Source organism: Mixophyes fleayi, chromosome 2 (genome assembly GCF_038048845.1).
Source record: "Mixophyes fleayi isolate aMixFle1 chromosome 2, aMixFle1.hap1, whole genome shotgun sequence".
NCBI lineage: Eukaryota > Metazoa > Chordata > Amphibia > Anura > Limnodynastidae > Mixophyes > Mixophyes fleayi.
This window is the reverse complement of record NC_134403.1, coordinates 346,509,563-346,531,857: the sequence shown is the minus strand read 5'-3', so window position 1 is coordinate 346,531,857 and position 22,295 is coordinate 346,509,563. Positions and strand designations below refer to the sequence as shown.

The window sequence follows — 22,295 nt, the reverse complement described above, 5'->3', positions numbered from 1 at the left end:
CAAAAATTTGGAGGATAAAGTAGGGAAAGATCAAGACCCACTTCCTCCTAATGCTGAAGCTGCTGCCACTAGTCATGACATAGACGATGAAATGCCATCAACGTCGTCTTCCAAGCCCGATGCCCAATCTCGTAGTACCGGGCATGTAAAATCCAAAAAGCCCAAGTTAAGAAAAAGTAGCAAAAAGAGAAACTTAAAATCATCTGAGGAGAAACGTAAAGTTGCCAATATGCCATTTACGACACGGAGTGGCAAGGAACGGCTTAGGCCCTGGCCCGTGTTCATGACTAGTGGTTCAGCTTCACCCACGGATCTTAGCCCTCCTCCTCCTCCCCCCCCCCACAAAAAATTGAAGAGAGTTATGCTGTCAGCAACAAAACAGCAAACAACTCTGCCTTCTAAAGAGAAATTATCACAAATCCACAAGGCGAGTCCAAGGATGTTGGTGGTTGTCAAGCCTGACCTTCCCATCACTGTACGGGAAGAGGTGGCTCGGGAGGAGGCTATTGATGATGTAGCTGGCGCTGTGGAGGAACTTGATGATGAGGATGGTGATGTGGTTATTGTAAATGAGGCACCAGGGGGGGAAACAGCTGATGTCCATGGGATGAAAAAACCCATCGTCATGCCTGGTCAGAAGACCAAAAAATGCACCTCTTCGGTCTGGAGTTATTTTTATCCAAATCCAGACAACCAATGTATGGCCATATGTAGCTTATGTAAAGCTCAAATAAGCAGGGGTAAGGATCTTGCCCACCTAGGAACATCCTCCCTTATACGTCACCTGAATAACCTTCATAGTTCAGTGGTTAGTTCAGGAACTGGGGCTAGGACCCTCATCGGTACAGGGACACCTAAATCCCGTGGTCCAGTTGGATACACACCAGCAACACCCTCCTCGTCAACTTCCTCCACAATCTCCATCAGATTCAGTCCTGCAGCCCAAGTCAGCAGCCAGACTGAGTCCTCCTCAATACGGGATTCATCCGAGGAATCCTGCAGCGGTACGCCTACTACTGCCACTGCTGCTGTTGCTGCTGTTAGTCGGTCATCTTCCCAGAGGGCAAGTCGTAAGACTGCTAAGTCTTTCACAAAACAATTGACCGTCCAACAGTCGTTTGCCATGACCACAAAATACGATAGTAGTCACAATATTGCAAAGCGTATAACTGCGGCTGTAACTGCAATGTTGGTGTTAGACGTGCGCCCGGTGTCCGCCATCAGTGGAGTGGGATTTAGAGGGTTGATGGAGGTATTGTGTCCCCGGTACCAAATCCCGTCGAGATTCCACTTCACTAGGCAGGCGATACCAAAAATGTACAGAGAAGTACGATCAAGTGTCCTCAGTGCTCTAAAAAATGCGGTTGTACCCACTGTCCACTTAACCACGGACATGTGGACAAGTGGTTCTGGGCAAACGAAGGACTATATGACTGTGACAGCCCATTGGGTAGATGCATCCCCTTCCGCAGCAACAGCAACAGCTGCATCAGTAGCAGCAACTACAAAATGGCTGCTCGTGCAAAGTCAGGCAACATTGTGTATTACAGGCTTTAATAAGAGGCACAACGCTGACAACATATTAGAGAAACTGAGGGAAAATATCTCCCAGTAGCTTACCCCACTTAGACTCTCATGGGGATTTGTGGTGTCAGACAATGCCAGTAACATTGTGCGGGCATTAAATATGGGCAATTTCCAGCACGTCCCATGTTTTGCCCACACCATTAATTTGGTGGTGCAGCATTACCTCAAGAGTGACAGGGGTGTGCAGGAGATGCTTGCGGTGGCGTGCAAAATTGCTGGACACTTTCGGCATTCAGCCAGTGCCTACCGCAGACTAGAGGCACATCAAAAAAGCATGAACCTGCCCTGCCATCACCTCAAACAAGAGGTTGTGACGCGCTGGAACTCCACCCTCTATATGCTGCAGAGGATGGAGGAGCAGCAAAAGGCCATTCAGGCCTACACAGCCACCTAAGACATAGGCAAAGGAGTGGGGATGCGCCTCAGTCAAGCGCAGTGGAGACTGATTTCCGTGTTGTGCAAGGTTCTGCAGCCATTTGAACTTGCCACACGAGAAGTCAGTTCCGACACTGCCAGCTTGAGTCAGGTCATTTCCCCTGATCAGGCTGTTGCAGAAGCAGCTGGAGAAAGTGAGGGAGGAGCTGGTAAGCCATTGCGATTACACCTAGCATGTAGCTCTTGTGGATGTAGCCCTTCGTACGCTTTGCCAGGATTCGAGGGTGGTCACTCTTTTAAAGTCAGAGGAATACATTCTGGCCACCGTGCTCGATCCTCGGTTTAAAGCGTATGTTGTGTCTCTGTTTCCGGCGGACACAAGTCTACAGCGGTGCAAAGACCTGCTGGTCAGGAGATTGTCCTCTGAAGAGGACCGTGACATGCCAACAGCTCCACCCTCATTTTCTTCCACATCTATGGCTGCGAGGAAAAAGCTCAGTTTTCCCAAAAGAGGCACTGGCGGGGATGCTGATAACATCTGGTCCGGACTGAAGGACCTGCCAACCATTGCAGACATGTCTACTCTCGCTGCATTGGATGCTGTCACAATTGAAAAAATTGTGGATGATTACTTTGCTGACACCATCCAAGTAGACATGTCAGACAGTCCATATTGTTATTGGCAGGAAAAAAAGGCAGTTTGGAAGCCCCTGTACAAACTGGCTCTATTTTACCTGAGTTGTCCCCCCTCCAGTGTGTACTCGGAAAGAGTTTTTAGTGCAGCGGGGAACCTGGTCAGTGAGCGGCGAAGGAGGTTGCTTCCTCATAACGTTGAAAAAATGATGTTTATAAAAATGAATAATCAATTCCTCAATGAAGTACAGCACTGCCCTCCAGATACTACAGAGGGACCTGTGGTTGTGGAGTCCAGCGGGGACGAATTGATAATGTGTGATGAGGAGGAAGTACACACTGTAGGGGGAGAGGAATCAGAGGTTGAGGATGAGGACGACATCTTGCCTCAGTAGAGCCTGTTTAGTCTGTACAGGGAGAGATGAATAGCTTTTTTGGTGTGGGGGCCCAAACAAACCAATCATTTCAGCCAAAGTTGTTTGGTAGGCCCTGTCGCTGAAATGATTGGTTTGTTAAAGTGTGCATGTCCTATTTCAACAACATAAGGGTGGGTGTGAGGGCCCAAGGACAATTCCATCTTGGAACTTTTTTTTTTGCATTATATGACCAATCAACAGTCGTTTGCCATGTTCAAAAAGTAAAACCAAATTTAAACAAATTCAAGAAATTAAACCAAAAGTAAAATGCCCTGTCATAATTTAAAACAAGAGGTATTGACGTGCTCTAAAACTACTGTATTGTTGTTTATATTTTATAAACACTACACTTGTAAGCTTGAGTCTTTCAATAAAAAAGTAACTGTCCATTGCACGAATATTTGCAACAGGGACAATTTTAGGGTTAAGAAAGTCAACTAATAACACTTCGACGCTGTCTGTCTTTATAAACACTACACTTGGAAGTTGGAGGAGGTATTGTGGCCCCGGCACCAAATTTACTACCGGGGCCACTCCACTGTGCAGTCCATATTTAGTTGTATCAGATATTAAACAACGGTGACAGTTGATGCCCAATTTTTTAATTATATTGTGGCCTCGGTACCAAATTGTGTACCAGGGCCACCACACTACGCAGTCCATACCCTTTTTTGGTGGAATTCTGACCCGTGGAGGGTTTTTTAATTATATTGTGGCCTCGGTATCAAATTGTGTACCGGGGCCACCACACTACGCAGTCAAGATAGATAGATGCGTATCATAGATAAAGTACATTCAGTGGTGTGGGGCAAATTGAAAAATATTCAAAATGCACTGACATTATCAAAAACAAGAGGTTGTCACATGCTAAAACTCCAACATGTATATGATGGAGAGGATGGAGGAGCAGCCGTATGTGCAGTGTAATGCAGACCTGTTGAAGGTTTTTTATATATTTTATTGTGGTGCCCAGTGCCCACTCCTCTACGCAGTCCAGATACATTTATTGGTGCGAATCATAAAAGTTCAGGGTTTTTAATATATATTGTGGTGACCCACTCCTCTACGCAGTCCAGGTACATTTATTGGTGCGAATCATACAAGTTGATGGTTTTCTTATTATATATATTGTGGTGACCCACTCCTCTACGCAGTCCAGATACATTTATTGGTGCGAATCATAAAAGTTCAGGGTTTTTAATATATATTGTGGTGACCCACTCCTCTACGCAGTCCAGGTACATTTATTGGTGCGAATCATACAAGTTGATGGTTTTCTTATTATATATATTGTGGTGACCCACTCCTCTACGCAGTCCAGGTACATTTATTGGTGCGAATCATACAAGTTGATGGTTTTCTTATATATATTGTGGTGACCCACTCCTCTACGCAGTCCAGATACATTTATTGGTGCGAATCATAAAAGTTCAGGGTTTTTAATATATATTGTGGTGACCCACTCCTCTACGCAGTCCAGGTACATTTATTGGTGCGAATCATACAAGTTGATCGTTTTCTTATTATATATATTGTGGTGACCCACTCCTCTACGCAGTCCAGATACATTTATTGGTGCGAATCATAAAAGTTCAGGGTTTTTAATATATATTGTGGTGACCCACTCCTCTACGCAGTCCAGGTACATTTATTGGTGCGAATCATACAAGTTCAGGGTTTTTAATATATATTGTGGTGACCCACTCCTCTACGCAGTCCAGATACATTTATTGGTGCGAATCATAAAAGTTCAGGGTTTTTAATATATATTGTGGTGACCCACTACTCTACGCAGTCCAGATACATTTATTGGTGCGAATCATAAAAGTTCAGGGTTTTTAATATATATTGTGGTGACCCACTCCTCTACGCAGTCCAGGTACATTTATTGGTGCGAATCATACAAGTTCAGGGTTTTTAATTTATATTGTGGTGACCCACTCCTCTACGCAGTCCAGGTACATTATTGGTGCGAATCATACAAGTTGATGGTTTTCTTATTATATATATTGTGGTGACCCACTCCTCTACGCAGTCCAGAAAGATACCTCGTTGCAACGTTTTGGACTAATAACTATATTGTGAGGTGTTCAGAATACACTGTAAATTAGTGGAAATGCTTGTTATTGAATGTTATTGAGGTTACTAATAGCATAGGAATGAAAATAAGCCCAAAAACTTGATTTTTAAACTTTTTATGTTTTTTCCAAAAAAAATCCGAATCCAAAACCTTAAATCCGAACCGAGACCTTTCGTCAAGTGTTTTGCGAGACAAATCCGAACCCCAAAAATAATGAAAATCCGGATCCAAAACACAAAACACGAGACCTCAAAAGTCGCCGGTGCACATCCCTAATTCTCTGTGGCCTAGTTGTAGTCATAGTGATTGCAGCTTCTCTGAGTATTATGCCATGTAACAGATTGTGGTCCATGATATGATGTTTTGCATGTGTGTTTATTTTAGTGCAAATTTGGTTACTTTCCTGGTATGTCTGGGAGACTCCCAAATTAGGGACAGACCTTTCAGCCTCCCGGAAGTGGGTGGTGACTATGTATATCGTGTCATCAAGCCACGCCCACCTCAGTGAAGATAGAATGACGCAATAAGAGGCATCATGCACATTGCCCCGCCCACTTGATTACGTGAAGGACGTTGTCAAGTCACCATCAGCTCTACTAGCTATCATACTTTTATTTTTGTGCAACTCTGACTTAATGGATCAGTAAGCTACATACAGAATGCTCCTTACAATAGATCTAGTAACATTCACAAGCGTACTCCTTGTGGCAAACTGTAGACGCTTCCTTTTATTTAAGACAGAGAAGGTGAAATATCCCAGACTCAACCCAAAATAACTCATACTTCTAAAGGAAATATGTTTATTTACGGAACAGGAGAAAAAAGGCAAAAGGTAGGGAGGGATGCTCTGCAATTCGCCTCTCTCTACCCTTTTAGGAAGGGTTAAAGTTACACATTAGTTATAAATTATTACAATTGAAAGATAATTCATACATAAAAAGGCAAATATTCCTATTCTGTTTAACCAACTATGAGCAATATAATATATAAATTCCTTTGGGCCAGTTTAGGTCTTTTGGCCCCCCAGCCACTTCCTAGTGCAGTGGGGAGGATGGGAGCCTCCATGACGCGATTTGCGATGATTCGCTTAATTTTGTCACTGCCCCTGCAATGAAATGACGCTAAATGACATGATTCGTCGCACCCTGACTCCTTTCCACCCTCACACTCACCTCCCCTCCGGGTTCTCCCAGAGGGGAGGGATAAAAAATTGGTAAGTGTGCTTTTACTTGTACCTGTCGCAACCTACTGTACTCCTCTTTACTATTACCTCTTTCTATGATTCCAACGCTAGAACTTTTTTTTATCTATTAATGAGCACTTTTTGTACTGTGAAGTACTCTCCTCAGCTCTACTTCCTATCTTTGGTTTACATGTAATGTGTAACACTCTCCCTTACCCACTTAATTCCTTTTTTACTTCACTTGTAGTTTTCAATTTAGTGTCCCTTTGTCCATAGCTCCCAACATTTGGGAATCCAGCCTTGGGACAGGAAGCATAGTCATATCATGATGGGGTGCGCCTAGCGTTTTTGAAGTGCTAGACTGCTCTGTATTGTCTTCCCCTTTCCTCCAAACACAGTGAATGTGACATATCTCCCAAATCTCCCATCTGCAGGACAAAGATGTCCAAATTGAGATGGCAAGATAGAGCCCTCAGAATGGGATTGTCCCATCTAAATCAGGAGAGTTGAGAGATTTGTTTTGTGTATCATGATCTACTGAATGTTCCTGTCTCCCTTTTGTCCCTTTTCTTGCTTTGACCCATTCTTTATTTTATCTCTCCCATCCTGTTAATCTTCAATATATCCTATTTTCTCCCTATTTCTGCTACTCCTTCTTTCTTCACTTTTTATTGGTTCACCCCGTCCTCCGCATGCTCCTGCCTTATCTTGACTATCCCTTCTGTAAATGATACGGCTGAGACAAGCGCACTTTCGAGAAATCCAGTGCTTCAATCGGCCACAATTTTTTGGCACATTCTCGGCAACTCTTTATTATAAATTGCCTACATTTGTCCCCCCGACCGATTCGCCATTCAAGTCGAAGGCAGTCAGTAATATAATTTGTATTCAGGCATGAATTGCATGGAATTACGTTCATTGGCATAAGTTCCGCTACGAGAAATGCGCAGATCGAAATCGTGCAGACACATCATGCAAATGAACTCACGTCTGAACGTGATTAAATCATCCAAATTATAATCATTGCTGATATCGCAGTGTAAACTAATTTTTACTCTATTCAGTACTGATGTTATTGAGTAGTAACAAATAATTGTTCCTAATCTGCACTTTGCTACATGTAGCTTTAGTACACATTGGTCATTGTTTCCAGTCGTAAGATCTGTTGACAGGAATTGTTGATGCAAAGAAGATGTGTCAAAAAGGTGGCTCAGTTATCCGTGTGGCAATAAGATGTGTTAGAGATGGAGCCAGCATCTGTGCGCCAAGAAGATGTGTTTTAGATGACTCCATCATCCGTGTGCCAAGAAGATGTGTTAGAGATGACTCCGTCATCTGTGTGCCAAGAACATGTTAGAGATTACTCCATCATCCGTGTGTCAAGAAAATTTGTTAGAGATGACTCCATCGTCTCCACATTAGAGATATCGCTTCTGTCTTCAGCTGCACCAAGAAGCTCTGGACCCAGTTTATGGGTGCGTTGACAATACTAAGTAGTGAAATATTAGAGAATAAAGCACACAGCATTATAGGTCAGGAGACATGGACCAAACTAAATAAATATTCCCAAAATTCGTTTCTCAGGACTATTTCTAGCTACTTCAATGAGGCTAGATCTTGCAAATAGTAGGGCATGGAACACCCACCAACTGAACTGTACACAATTCTCATGGTAAGGTCTCACCAGTGAGCAATAACATGGCAATATAACATTCCTAATACACCTTTCAATAGTTAGTGAAAGAAGAAGTTGTAACAATCCCACCCATGTCCCATAAAAGGATTACATCCCTACTGACAGTAGAGTCACATATAGTATGACATATTAGTGTCTTCCACTTGGAGACTCGTGAAACCCAATTCTCAGTGAGGTGATCTCCCTCATTATTATAGGTGATCCTCTTGCCATTAAAGTATCATGCTGAGGGCTTATATTACGAAAGCTTTAAGTGGTACAAATATGATATCTTAGTTACTGTTTATTGTTTACCCAGGTACCACGGCAGTAATGATGTTCTCATGTTGACTTCAGCACACACTACAACCTGCTTTCCACAAATAAATGTAATCTCTCTCCGAAGATAACAAAGTTTCTACATGAGCATCTGAGTTCATATTGAAGTTATCCTGACATTTTGCCTGCATGCACAGTGAGACAGGCCGTCACAGCCTGACCTGTATTCAGACAAACAAAGTACAGCCAGAAATGGACAGCAGCTCTGACCAGGATGCTCCAGGAGGATCCAAGGATACTGAGAAGATTGTGGAACCTCAGCCAGGTAAGATGTCTTGTTCTTCTCCAGTTCTTTAACTACATACACACAGTATTGCTGTCTATATGTGGTAAGCTAACTGTGAGGGGCATTCAGCTCATACTGTATGTAAAATAAAACTAATAGCCCTCTATGGAGTTGTACACATGGAAAGTTGTAACAAATATTGAACAAAATACACTTTTCTAAATTGAAAATACACTCTATGGAGCACTGTGGCTTCTTACAAGTCCACAAAAATAATAATAATAGTAATAATAATAATTATAGACTTCAGTGTGTATATCTCCATAAAGGACAATTAGTCTTTTCCTACAGTCAGCAGTAGGCAGAGAGCAATGCAGTTTATATCTATATTTATTCTCTTGTTTTCATTTTGAAATTCACTTTTTGAACTTTTAGTTGTCGCAACAATTGGAATTAATAAAAGTAACAAATGTCCCTAAGAGCCAAACTCAGTACTGCAGAAATGGGGTGGCATATTTTTACCTTGGGAGTTGAAAAAATCACCCCACTTTTTATTGTTACAGCGAAGCATTGACTCTCAAACCAGCACTCCCCCAAATAGTTTTCTGGATACTCCGACTCTTCCTACCCACATAAATCTCATCCTATATTGCAAATATTGCTTATTTGTTTATATTTAACTTCTAATTAAAATGTCATATAAATAACCATAAATAAAAAAAGCAAAACCAAAAAAACGTGAATTCTTCTACGTTTACTGATAGAACAGAGTGTATTTAAACAAATAAATGTTTTATTTTCTGTCCTCTTCAAATAACACTTTTCTGTGTTTTAGAAAAGCAAGAAATCGACTGCTTTGGATTTGTCCTCATCTGTTTTTCATTTTTGTTGGTTTTTGTAACTTTTCCCATTTCAATATGGGCCTGCATCAAGGTAAAGAATTAACAGAAGGATTATTCTGTACATGTTATTGTGTTTTGTGCAATACTACATTTACCTTATATGCCATATATTGTTTACCTTATCGTGGCCATACAGGAATATATTCTAAAGCTTAACAATGAACCTTCTTTTTCTAGATTGTTCAGGAATATGAGAGAGCTGTCATCTTCCGACTAGGGAGAGTTAGATCTGGAGCTAAGGGACCAGGTATGAGGTTGTATATGTTGGATTATGGACCATCTAGTGAACGTTATAAGGGTATTAAAAGTTATTGGAGAAATTTGTGAAAAGTGGTGCACAGCTAATTATAACCCAAAGTTACCAATTATGTTCTAACTGCCATTGTTCTAGTTTGTCATAGGAGTGAAAGCAAATGTTCTGTTGTTATGATGTTTCTTTTACAGTTATCTGTACATCAGTTTTCATAACATCCCCAATTCCACAGTACAGACCCTCCAAGCCTTTACCTGTGAAGGCTCTGAATCTCATCCCTGCTTTAATGCCAGATTTGTTCATTATAACTTGTGATGCTTGTTTAAAATGCCTGAAGTTGGGAGACAGACAGTATATTCTCTTCTACTGTTAACATCTAACATTGCGGATTGGTTCCAGCTGGTCCGGACAACTAAAGATCTTTTTACCTGAGATAATTCGTGCATAAGTCTGGGAGGAGTGTTTGGACTCTCTGTCATGTTTTTATTTGGAATTGGATTGTAAAAAATGTTTTAAATATTTTGATATTCTACACTAGAATTCTCTCTTTTTCTCTTCATATAAATATTATGGTATCCATATGAGAGAAACATCTTTTTTTACCCGAAGCTGTTTATTATTAGAAGAAGTATCATTTTAAATTTCCTCAAAGATACCTATAAGAAGGTTACAATCAAAAATTTATTCTGTAAGTGAAACACCAAAAGGGGTTATTTCATCAGTGGGCAATCTATGTATATTCTGATGACATCAGAATACATATTCACATTGTTAGTATAATCACATAGGGGGGATTTTATCCTCTGAATATTTGAAGAATACAACTATTTGAGGATTCAATAACATACGGATTTCTACTCTCAATTAATAAAATATATTGTTGTTGCGGCATCACACTGTTCATTTTTTCAGTTTTTTATGATTGAATATTGTGTTCCACGTTGGAGTAACGAGAAAACATTTCCCTGCTCTGGAGAAAGATTGGGATTTGGACATTTTTCTGTGAAGATATGAAAAGACCCGCCGACAGTATGGACTGCCCCAAGATCAATGGGCACAGTACTTAACACCTGGTCTGAGAGGTAAAGCCTTAGAGGCCATCGCAGATCTTTTTCCTCAAAAGTTCCCTGTTGCAGCGTTTTAACTTCACCCTGAGGCTCATAGACAAAAGTTCAGAGAGTTAAAGCGCAGTGTTCTGATACTTATTCAGGACTTGTCTGATTCTTACCAACAGTAGATTGGGGGGTTAAAGTTCACCAGCTTCGATGCTCTGAAATATTTAATGATCCAGAAGCAGTTTCTCTCTTTGTGCCCAGTGGATGTGAAAGAATGGGCAGTGGATCATGACCCTGCATCATCTGCGGAGGCAGCTAGATTGGCTGACAAGTATACTGTCACTCGGGCACCTGCAGCTAAAAGAGGGACTTTTTGCCAGGGCAGTCTGCCTGGAAAGGGGGGCCGCCAGGAGGTGTAACACCGCCCCCTCAGCACCTTAACCTGTTGTTTCTTATTCTTCTCTTGAGAGGGTGGGGGCAAAGCCTGTTCTGGATGCAACCAGGTGCAGCACATCAGTGCTACCTGTACAGAAAAGGCGAACTCTACACCCTCTTCTGGGGGCATACCTTCCCTGCATTCTTCCCAAACGATCCTGTGTGTAGCTGGACCCCAAGGAAGCCAGAAGGACAACATGCAAACAGTCACTGTTGGTAAAAAGGTAAATGTGAGGTTCAGAGACACGGGGGCTGATGTAACACTGGTGCGTTCATAACTAGTGGGGATAGAGGACATAATTCCGAGAAAATGTATTAAGTAGAATGCTATCTCAATATGTCTCTTATGATGATGTTGTTTACTCTGCTGAGAACAACCATGTTTTTTCCCAAGTACCAAGATGTAACAGGGCAAATATTTGTTTAAAATTACATGAAATACAGAGGAGAAGTTCCTAACAGAACTCTCAAAACTGAAAGTGGATAAATCAACGGGGCCAGATGGGATACAAGGATACTAAAACAGCTTAAAGGGGTGCTGGTAACACCATTAACAGAATTTTTCAACTAGTCACTAGCTACAGGAGTTATTCCAGAGGACTGGAAAAGAGTGAATGTTGTCCCACTGCACAAAAGTGGAAGCAAGGAAGAAGCTAACAACTACAGACCAGTGAGCCTTACATCAGTAGTAGGGAATTGATGGAAACGCTCTTAAAAGAAAGAATTGTAGAATATCTCAAATCCAGTAAGTTACAGGATCCCAAACAGCATGGATTAACTGGGGGGAGAATGTGTCAAACATATCTTGTTGACATTTTTGACTGGGTTACTAAAGTAATAGGTCAAGCGGGGGGGGGAGTAAATGTAGCTTATCTAGATTTTAGTGAGGCTTTAGACACTGTCCTACATTGCTGTCTGTTAAATAACCTCGAAAGCTTGGGATTGGATTCTCAGATGGTTAAATGGAAAATACCTTGGTGGCAGAATAGAAAACAGAGAGTTATAGTGAATGGGAGGGAAAGGTTACCAGTGGAGTGCCCCAAGGATCTGTACTTGGACCAGTGCTTTTTAATATCTTTATTGGTTACATTGCAAATTATATTGAAGTGAAAGTATGCCTTTTTGCAGATGACACAAATATATTCAACAGGGTAGACACACCAGGAAGGATAAATAAATGATTGATGATCTAGGTAGAGGAATGGTCAAGAGAGTGGCAACTGCAGTTTAATACCAAAAAATGCAAAATCGTGAACTTGGGTCTCAAAAACCGAAAGGCTAAATACAGTATTAATGGCACCATAATGAAAACTACTGAGGATGAAAGGGAAGAAATATACACAGTAAGGTGCGCCAGTAAAAATAATTAAATGTGGTGGATTTCTTCAATTGTTTACGCAATATTTATTACATAATATACATATATAAAATACACAAAATGAATACATATATAATAAAATAATATAAATAGAAATAATGATGCTATCGTTAAATTGTACCATACCCTAACTAGGGTCAGAAACAGAGGTGCATGTCCCCACCGAGAGAATCAACGTGATTTCTTGTCGGCTGTGTGAACCATATGGAGGGAGAGCCTTTCCCCAATAACCTGCAGACTACTTCACAGTGAGGTCTGTTTACATTCTGTCTATATATATATATATATATATATATATATATATATATATATATATTGTGACTGGATCACTTATGGTATAAATTTACTGAAAGGAAATAGCGCAGGGTGCTTAGTTATATAATTGCAAATGTACTTATTTTTGATATTGTGTGTATTTTGGCAAAGGAAATATCTTTATTTCTGAGACCAGGGGAGGAAATTTGGGGGTAAATGTATGAATCTCCGGATTCTTCATCTCCGGTGTGTTCAGCCTCTTCAGCGCTTAAATTTAAAGCGGCGCTGCATTGTAAAGGGAAGTTTCTCTTTGCAATGCAGCGCCGCTTTAAATTTAAGCGCTGAAGAGGCTGAACACGCCGGAGATGAAGAATCCGGTGATTCATACATTTACCCCTTGGTTTTTGTTTTTACTTTCCTAGAGGAAATGCATTATTTCTGAGGTATATATCTGGTTTAATAAGCATTTGTTGAGGAAGTCTTTTGTGTACTTTGGTGTAGGGAAATTACTTGTTTGGGGATTTTGTAATTTTTCTTTGGGAATTCTCAAGTCAGCAATAGAGTGGAGAATTGTGTATTCTGCAACTGTCTGAAGAAAGGACCCATGTTAATCTCATGTTAATTAGACCTTTTTGTGTGAGGGTCCAACACCTGAAGGCGCACAAAGGTTTAATTAGACTTTCTGTTAGATCTCCTCTGTGTCTATAACAAAGTGCAGGAAATCACAGCAAGTTCACAGATAAGTGTAAATATTGTTGGCTTTGCATTGCATGTAAATTCATGTTTGGGTAAACATATTGCATCCTGATACTAAAAATAGCTCAGACCTCAGGGGGCTGGGTTACCCTGTGTGGCTGTGTCCAAAACAGTATAATAAAAGCACTGTTTTGTATTAAAAATTCTTCTTCTTGTTTCATCTTACCTGCTCACTTGTATCTTCAACCAGTGTGAGCAAATAAACATCACTTGCTTCAAAGACCTGCTTGGAAACTTTTCTATTCCTGTGACCTACAGATTAGACCCAACTCTAATCTATTCCAGACTGTCTGAGGTTTGCACCCTGCTTTCCGTTACCACTGCTCTGCCCGCTACCCAGCAGCTTTGGCCAGTGTGATAGGCCAGGGGGGATCCATTCACAGCACCCCTGACCTGTAGGAAGAGGTCAGGGGTACCAGCCCAGGTACCCCAGTAATGCGGTACACTAGCAGCGTCAATTACCCAGAAGAAATCCGGTACTGGATGCCGGTAAGGAGTCCAGTGGTGGCAGCATTTGTAAGCCTCTCCTACTGTGGTTAGAGGGCGCATTTGGGATGCCGAAAGGGAATGGTGGCAAAGTAAGCCCAGTCAATTCCCAGCAACACCAGACAGGGTGGCATAGGCCATTCTGTCACATATATCAAGACTGAATATATGTCAGACTGATTCCTCTATACATATAAGTGAGATTATTCCAAGGAATATATATAAGACTGATTCCTCAATATTTATCGGTGAGATCATTCCAGGACTTTGACCTATCATTATTATTATTGACTACATACAAGATTTGTCATGCTCCGTTGTTAGAACCACCTTTGGATTTTTTTTTCCTTTTTCTATATATACGGGTACCTTACGTGAACTGGCCACTCACTTTTATAATATTTCATACACAGACATGTTGAGGTTTATGAGTAATTTTTTATATTGTGAACGATGCATCTTTTTGTAATCCATATCAGGATTTGTCTGTTTCTGTCCAAGTCGGTCCTAGTTAGGGATTGGTACTATTTAACGATAGCATTATTATTTCTATTTCTATTGTTTTATTATATATGTATTCATTTTGTGTATTTTATATATGTATATTATGTAATAAATATTTATTTTTACTGGTGCACCTTACTGTGTATTTTTGTTTCTATTGGATCACTAAGGATTAGCAATCCTTTGTAAGGAGTACAACATAGGTTTCTCACTTTCTAGACTTAATAGGTCTCCTGAGGTATGAGCGCACAGGAGTAAGTTATTTTTTCTGAGGGGGAAGGGGATCTAGGATTCACTATTTCAGGTGACTGAAAGGCAAGTAAGTAATGTAACATAGCAATGAGAAAGGCAAGTCAGATGCTTGGTTGCACAGGGAGAGGGATCAGTAGTAGAAAGAAATAAGTAATAATGCCACTGTATAGGTCATTGGTACGGTCTCATCTAGAATACTGTGTTCAATTCTGGAGGCCAAATCTACAGAAGGATATAAATACCTTAGAGACTGTACAAAGAAGGGCAACTAAAATAGTGCATGGCCTACAGCACAAAACTTACCTAGAAAGGCTAAAAGATCTTAATATGTATTGTTTGAAGCAGAGAAGGGAAAGGAGGGACATGATAGAAACTTTCATATATATCAAGGGTTTGAACAAGGTACAGGAGGGAAACATGAGGGCATGCACTGAGACTGGAGGGAAGTAGGTTCAGAGGAAATTTGAGGAAAAACTACTTCACAGAAGGGTAGTGGATAAGTGGAATAGCCTCCCATCAGAGGTGGTAGAGGCTAATACAGTAGAGAAATTTAAACATGCTTGGGATAGACATAAGGATATCCTGGGCAGAGTAGATGGGCCAAGTGGTTCTTATCTGCCATCAAATTCTATGTTTCTATGAAATGTGTAAATTGTCTGTTTCATTTTAAGCATTGTGGATATATTTACTTATTAAATTACACTTAATAAGTTCAGATCTCTGTGTTCTTATGAATTCACGCGGCAGACTTGGTTTTAGAACACTACATATTTGAAACAGAGGTGACCGTTTGGTTTATGATAACTCTGGGTTAGGGGAGATCATTTGGTATATGATAACTCTGATGAAAGTAAATTGTGATAGCTTAGGTTAAAGAAAGAACCAAAGGTTACCAGATTAAGGGCTAGATTTACTAAGCTGCGGGTTTGAAAAAGTGGGGATGTTGCCTATAGCAACCAATCAGATTCTAGCTTTCATTTATTTAGTACCTTATACAAAATGACAGCTAGAATCTGATTGGTTGCTATAGGCAACATCCCCACTTTTTCAAACCCGCAGCTTAGTAAATCTAGCCCTAAGAGTGTCAGCCTTGGTGGTGGCATAATTGGCAAGGCAAAGTTACTGCACAGACAAGGAGGGCCTGATTCATTAGGAAGCAACTTGCGTCCCATATTCTACGCACGTGTTTATGAGTTGTGCTCTCCTGAATTCATCAAGGAAAGGATCTCAAAATAAGTAGCAAGATGAATTTTTTCACAAGCCGTTTAGGTCACATAATAGTGACGTGGCGCACTCGTACGTCCGATCACGTCATCTCCATTGCAAAGAAAGCTTACGGTTATTTATTATTAAAAAAAAACACAACACAACTACACTCAACTCAGCTATGTATTTATTTATTTATTTAAATGTATACTAATGTGTAGTAAATAATATAAATAATGTATTTACAAAGAGCTTACTTTGCTGGGAAGCTGATTTTGCATCACCTACCAGGGTTTTGGATTTATTTGAATAACACAATGTATTACAGCTTACAGACCCTTCATGTAGGTAACCAATAATGTGTGTGTAATTTATGGCATTAAAAATGATGCTTACAATTGTGTGTCTGTTGTATTTACATGTTTCTTTGGGGCACTCTATACTTGCAGCCATGGTGTATGCTTGTGCTTGTAGTACTAGTGCTACATAATGGCAACCTGCCCATCCTGGGACCTGTAGTGCACCAGGGGTAAAAAACTTTCATGTATTATTATTATTTTATTTTATTTTATTTAAAATATACACACACACCAATGTTTTGAACAATTCCATTTTACTAAATAAACAAACTAGAAAATACAAAAAAAGTTATTTCATTTAAAAATGTTCTATTAGTTCTACATTTGTCTTTATTCCTTTTTAGTAATTTTTTTTTTTTTATTATTGTTTTTTATTTTGGCTAAAGGCAGGGAAAATGTGGCACATAAATATATGAATACAGTTTTGCAAAAAAATAAATAAATAAAGAGCATGCAGTGCATTAGGCACATAAAACATACCTCTCAAGACAAATAATAAACCAGGTCAAGTACACTATAAACTCCCACAATGTAAGTGTGCATCATTAAGTCTTTTATAATGGTTTATAATGTGAGAAGTGTATGCCGGTGTATGGTTCGCCCTGGCATTAGATGACGAGAGTGTCCAACTGTGTTTATCCAGCGCTGTCAACATTATTGGCTTGGACTTAGACTAGACCCCAAGCTGGTGTAAGAGATACGACAGAAATGCCACCTACTTTCACGGCCGCAGAGCCGTGGTTGTGTGCGATCTAGTGTGGCATGTCACTATTTTGCAGCGAATATAACAACACACCCCTTCCCCGCCCAGTTCACTCCCTAAAGTCGTATACTGTCGTAAGTGCTCCATACGCTCACTTTCGCACGGACATTGGTTGTGTATACAGGCGAATCTCTGTTTCTCTGGGCATGTGCAGAGTGGTTTTGCGTACAATACACTCAAAATCGTCAGATACGTGCCTTAATGAATCAGGCCCAGAGTTTTGATCATTTTTAAACAGACCAGGAGATATATTTACTAAATTGTGGGTTTGAAAAAGTGGAGATGTTGCCTATAGCAACCAATCAGATTCTAGCTGTCATTTTGTAGAATGTACTAAATAAATGACAACTAGAATCTGATTGGTTGCTATAGGCAACATCTCCCACTTTTTCAAACCCACAGCTTAGTAAATATATCCCCAAGTAGTTGTTTTTAATCAAGCCTTTGTCACACACGTCACGCAGGCTCAAGTGAGTGCTGGATCATGACAAACTGTATATAGAAAGCACTTGCAGATAAGAAACACTTTATATTTGCACATTGGACTCCTTAAAGTGATGTTAGTCTGTGAAATGGGTGATATTAGCATGTTATCAAAATATGACATTACAAATCAAATATATAAAACCATTGCAATAATATGACTTACATTTAAGATTTATTAAAAGACTCAATAGAACGTCTTACTTATTTTTGATGTGGGGTAACTTAAGTATGTTTTGATAGAACATGTAGAACATTGCATGGATGCTTATTGTAATCTGAGACAGGTAAAATATCTGCATTTAAAAGTCCCTGAGGTGTTATCACTTGTAAATACGATATTCTCACAAGAACCACCATTGTAATTAGCTGTAACTTAATATCTTCCTCACACCACTCTGCAACAGAAGCTTCAGTCGACCGTATTATATTAATGCAATTTCTGTTTTAGGAAATTTTGTATAGGTAGTGTTTATTGCTGGACCTCTTAAAGAAAAAATGATTATTTATATATTTATATTTGGAAGAGGATAATATAGTAATCATTTAATAGTTCTCATATAAGAAATTGTTGTAAAAATATGGAAGGTTTCATGAAATCACACATCCGGGAGCATGCTATTTTAGTTCTCTGGGAGGAAAGTGCCAGAGGGGTTGGCACTGTACTGTCAGCCGCCATTTCTCGGCTCCACTTTGCCTGTGCCCATTTGTGCCCGCTTGAGCAGTGCTCCTCACACTGACTTCTGACCACTCTGAATCACATTAGTGTAGAATCCCAACCAGGCTGCAATATAGTTGCCTAAAATGTTAAAATAGATTTATATGGACACATTGCAGTTGAGGCGATGCATCTAATTTTATTGTGCATGTGGGGAGATCTGAGTTTTGGTAGCATATGCGGAGGTCTGAGTGGCATGTTGGGAGGTCTGTGTGGTATGTGCAGAGGTCCGAGTGGCATGTGAGGAGGTCTGAATGATGGCATTATATGGAAAGTGAGGCTTCAGTGCTTGTGGGGGAGGTTTGTGGCATGTGGTGGAATTTTGAAGCAAAGAATGGTCCTGTCGGGGCATTTTGGGATTAGGGAAGGTCATTTTGTGACTGTTTTTTAATTCTTGACATTAGTAATACGCTTCCTGTTTGAAGGTTCAAGTGCTGCACATGCGGTTCTTGTAGTATGTCAGGTACCCCATCACTGGGGTAGAAGATGGAACATAGGGATCTAAACAATAATATCCGGGCCTTATTCTGGATCAGGCTTGGTAAAGATGTCATCATCATCACCATTTATTTATATAGCGCCACTAAGCTCTGTACAGAGTACTCACTTACATCAGTCCCTGCCCCAATGGAGCTTACAGTCTAAATTCCCTAACACACACACAGACAGACAGACTAAGGTCAATTTAATAGCAGTCAATTAACCTACTAGTATGTTTTTGGAGTGTGGGAGGAAACCGGAGCACCCAGGGGAAACCCAGGCAGACACGGGGAGAACATACAAACTCCACACAGATAAGGCCATGGTCGGGAATCGAATTCATGACCCCAGTGCTGTGAGGATGGAATGTGTCGTTTTGGAGGATGGAGTGCTGTGATGGGCCAAGGATGGAGTGCTGTGGAGAATGGAGTGCTGTGATGTGCCAAGGATGTAGGAAGACACAGAGTAACACAACTTTAGCAACAACGGATCTCTGCACTAAAGTGATGTGAACTGGTCAGGATGACTGGCTCAGTATTTGTTTATGAAAATGGAACTCTGCCATATACAAGTCACAAATAAGGAAACATGTTTTTGGAACTCCTAGGTGGTGGGGTATGTATATTTTAGGAGAATATATGACTTTATGAGGAAAGTGGGAGGATCAGATAGGAAAGGTTTAAGCTCCTGACTCTCGGTGGCTGCCAGCCAACATCTCATCGGGGCCCTAGGTAAACTTAGTGGTGGAATAATAGAACAGAGTCAGTTTGAATGGAGCTACCCTGGATGTCTCTGTCTTTTTAGCTATTTACCAACATACCAGTATGACTTCATTTATTACCATGGATGCAGTTATCAGTATATGCAATGGAAATGGAAGGATGAATGCTACAGGCTTGTCCTATGAGGAAGGAGTGTATGAGCCAATGCTTAGTGCATTGATACGAGCATGAACTTCTGAAAGAAGCCTGAGCATCTGCCTACATTGGTCCTAACTCATCCCTTCAGTTACTGACACATGTAAATTTTGCAGGTTCTGTGGGTAAGTAAAACTTACTAATTCCATTCATCCGCAGAATCTGTATAATTTATATGTGTTACTAATTAAAAAATTAAAGAGGCAACTCTCCCGGGGTGGCTGTGCCTTGTGTATAAATCAGCATTTCATCATCATTTATGTAGCGCTGCCAATACCGCAACACTGTACAGAGAAAATGTTGTTTTTGTTTTTATATTAAATGTAATCCAAATCCATCCTACTGCAGGCTCAGAACTAGCCCCCCGGGTGAAAGATCTGCCCAGTGTACACCAATGGGAAGTCCGACCAGGACGTTACCCCCCTAGTATGTCTTCTGGGATCCAATGTTACCAGTCTGTGAAGTCTCCATCCAAATCCATGCAGTGGAAGGCTCAGAACAGGCTCCCAGGGTCAAAGTTCTGCCCAACATACACCACCGGGACCCTAACCCCCCTAAAACTTGCCCAGGATCCAACTGAACACCTCGCATTGGTGCAGGCGTGTCCGAATGCATAACCGGACAGACAAACAGACCAATTATTTTTATATATAAGATAAGTCATGAGAGTAAGAAGACATCAGAACCCTTTATTACATGTGTATTATTTGTATATTTTGATGTGGTTAATACATTGGCATATGTGCGCACAAAAATATGTCCGTATTATTCATGGGTTCATTCACTGTTTTCCTGTTGTAGGGATTTTCTGGATTCTCCCGTGCACCGATGATTTTTGTCGACTTGATTTGAGAACTGTGTCGTTTTCAGTCCCTCCCCAAGAAGTGAGTATTAATTATTAAGTAAATATATGTGAGTGTGAGAGCGAGCAAAGCATACAGAATGGATTTCATTTTTTGTTTTGCTAAGGCACTATGTGTATTTTTACACAGCTATTCTTTTATATTTATCTAAGTACCACTTACTTGGGCAGGACTTGTAGATACTGGCACACTTTGTGTGACAGCCAGTGCCAGAGAACTGGGGATTATAAATCCCCATTTACTCTTATATCTATAAGTCTTTTTCTTGTTAATGTTCTTGCTTTGACTAAATGTATGATCAGAGATAATGCTGTGTAGTGTATTAAGATGTAAATTTTATTTCTTTGATTTTAAGCAATGTTCAGCATCAGTACACTAAAGCAAGGGTTAATGCCTCCTGTTAGGGAACTGTGTGAGGTGCGCTGAGCCCTGCCCCATGGCGCAATGAGCCTCCTACTACACCAACAGACCATCCAATCAGAGACCAGTTTGAGATGCTGGTGTTTTTAACTGAATGCACCTGAGACTCTGGTGCATGAGCGATAGAGCATCATGAGAGAAGACAAGGAGCACTGAGGAGGAGATAAGCGAGACGGAGGACAGCGGGGGAGAATGAACTCCACAGCACAGTAGAGAGAACAGTATTGGCCGATAGAACAGAATAGCAAACAGAATATTGGGATCAAATGTTTTGTCACTTAATAACCTACCTACTCCTTAGAACACCCACATCACCTTCTTCTACTGTGAGGGGGATTAGAAACCTGTCTTGTGCAGGGTCCCTGAAAGTAGGCTCCAGCTCCCCCCCTTAAATTCTGGAGCTGTCAGAAACAGAGCTGCAGGATATAACTGTCACAATACAGTCCCACTACATTCTGGCACAAATTAAGCAGAAGGTACTAGGTCATACTTGCCGACTTTCTTCAGCTCTCTTCCGGGAGCCAGGCAATGGAGGGGGGCGTGAGAGGGGCGGGACGGCCAAAATCGCGTCATTTTGGCCCCACCCCATGTGACGTCATGACGCTAACGCGTCATTTGACAGCGGGGGGCGGGGCCAAACACCGCGATTCACCGGGAATCGCGGCGTTTGGGATCTAATTCTGCCCACTTCACTAGGAAGTGGGGCACTTCCTAGTGAAGTGGGCAGAATTCGGGAGATTGCCACACTCGCCCGGGAGTCCGGGAGACTCTCGCAAAATGCGGGAGTCTCCCGGACATTCCGGGAGAGTTGGCAAGTATGTTTAGGTAGAGATTCAGCATTGTAAAATATATTTGGTACTCTGATGTCAGAATATTATAAGTATTATAAGTACATTTTACTAGGATATTGAAATCATATGTATACTATATACAGTAAGTAAGTTATATACATAGTCTCCAGGGACAGTCTCAGGATCTAATGATCTGTCTCTACATTGCTGTCCTTGAAAATGCCTCTATTCTTTAGTAGTGACCAACTATGCAATTACACTTCTATATTTCTGTATGTTAGATGTGAGTTATTACTATTTAGGCCTTATAAGTAAATATTTATTGAAGATGAGTATTTAAAGAGTAAAAAAGTATATTAGAATAATTAACATGACATAATGGAAATTGTATAACAACAAGTTCCACCAATGTCATACTTATATTCACCAGCTCAGTAGCAAAGCTGGAAATGATTTGCTGAATATTGTATAAGGTATATATGTATTAGGCTTGTTTTTTTGTTGA

General features: G+C 40.6%; 1 protein-coding gene across 1 annotated transcript in view; it reads left to right on the top strand.

The window, feature by feature from the left end:
• LOC142140493 (stomatin-like) overlaps positions 1–22,295 on the top strand; it is a 45,135-nt gene that overhangs the window by 8,834 nt on the left and 14,006 nt on the right. Inside the window, exons 2-5 of the mRNA XM_075198215.1 lie at positions 8,269–8,553; positions 9,350–9,447; positions 9,594–9,663; positions 20,518–20,600. Of these exons, the coding sequence (XP_075054316.1) occupies positions 8,418–8,553; positions 9,350–9,447; positions 9,594–9,663; positions 20,518–20,600 (387 nt within the window). The 5' untranslated portion in view covers positions 8,269–8,417. The remainder of the gene's footprint in view (positions 1–8,268; positions 8,554–9,349; positions 9,448–9,593; positions 9,664–20,517; positions 20,601–22,295) is intronic.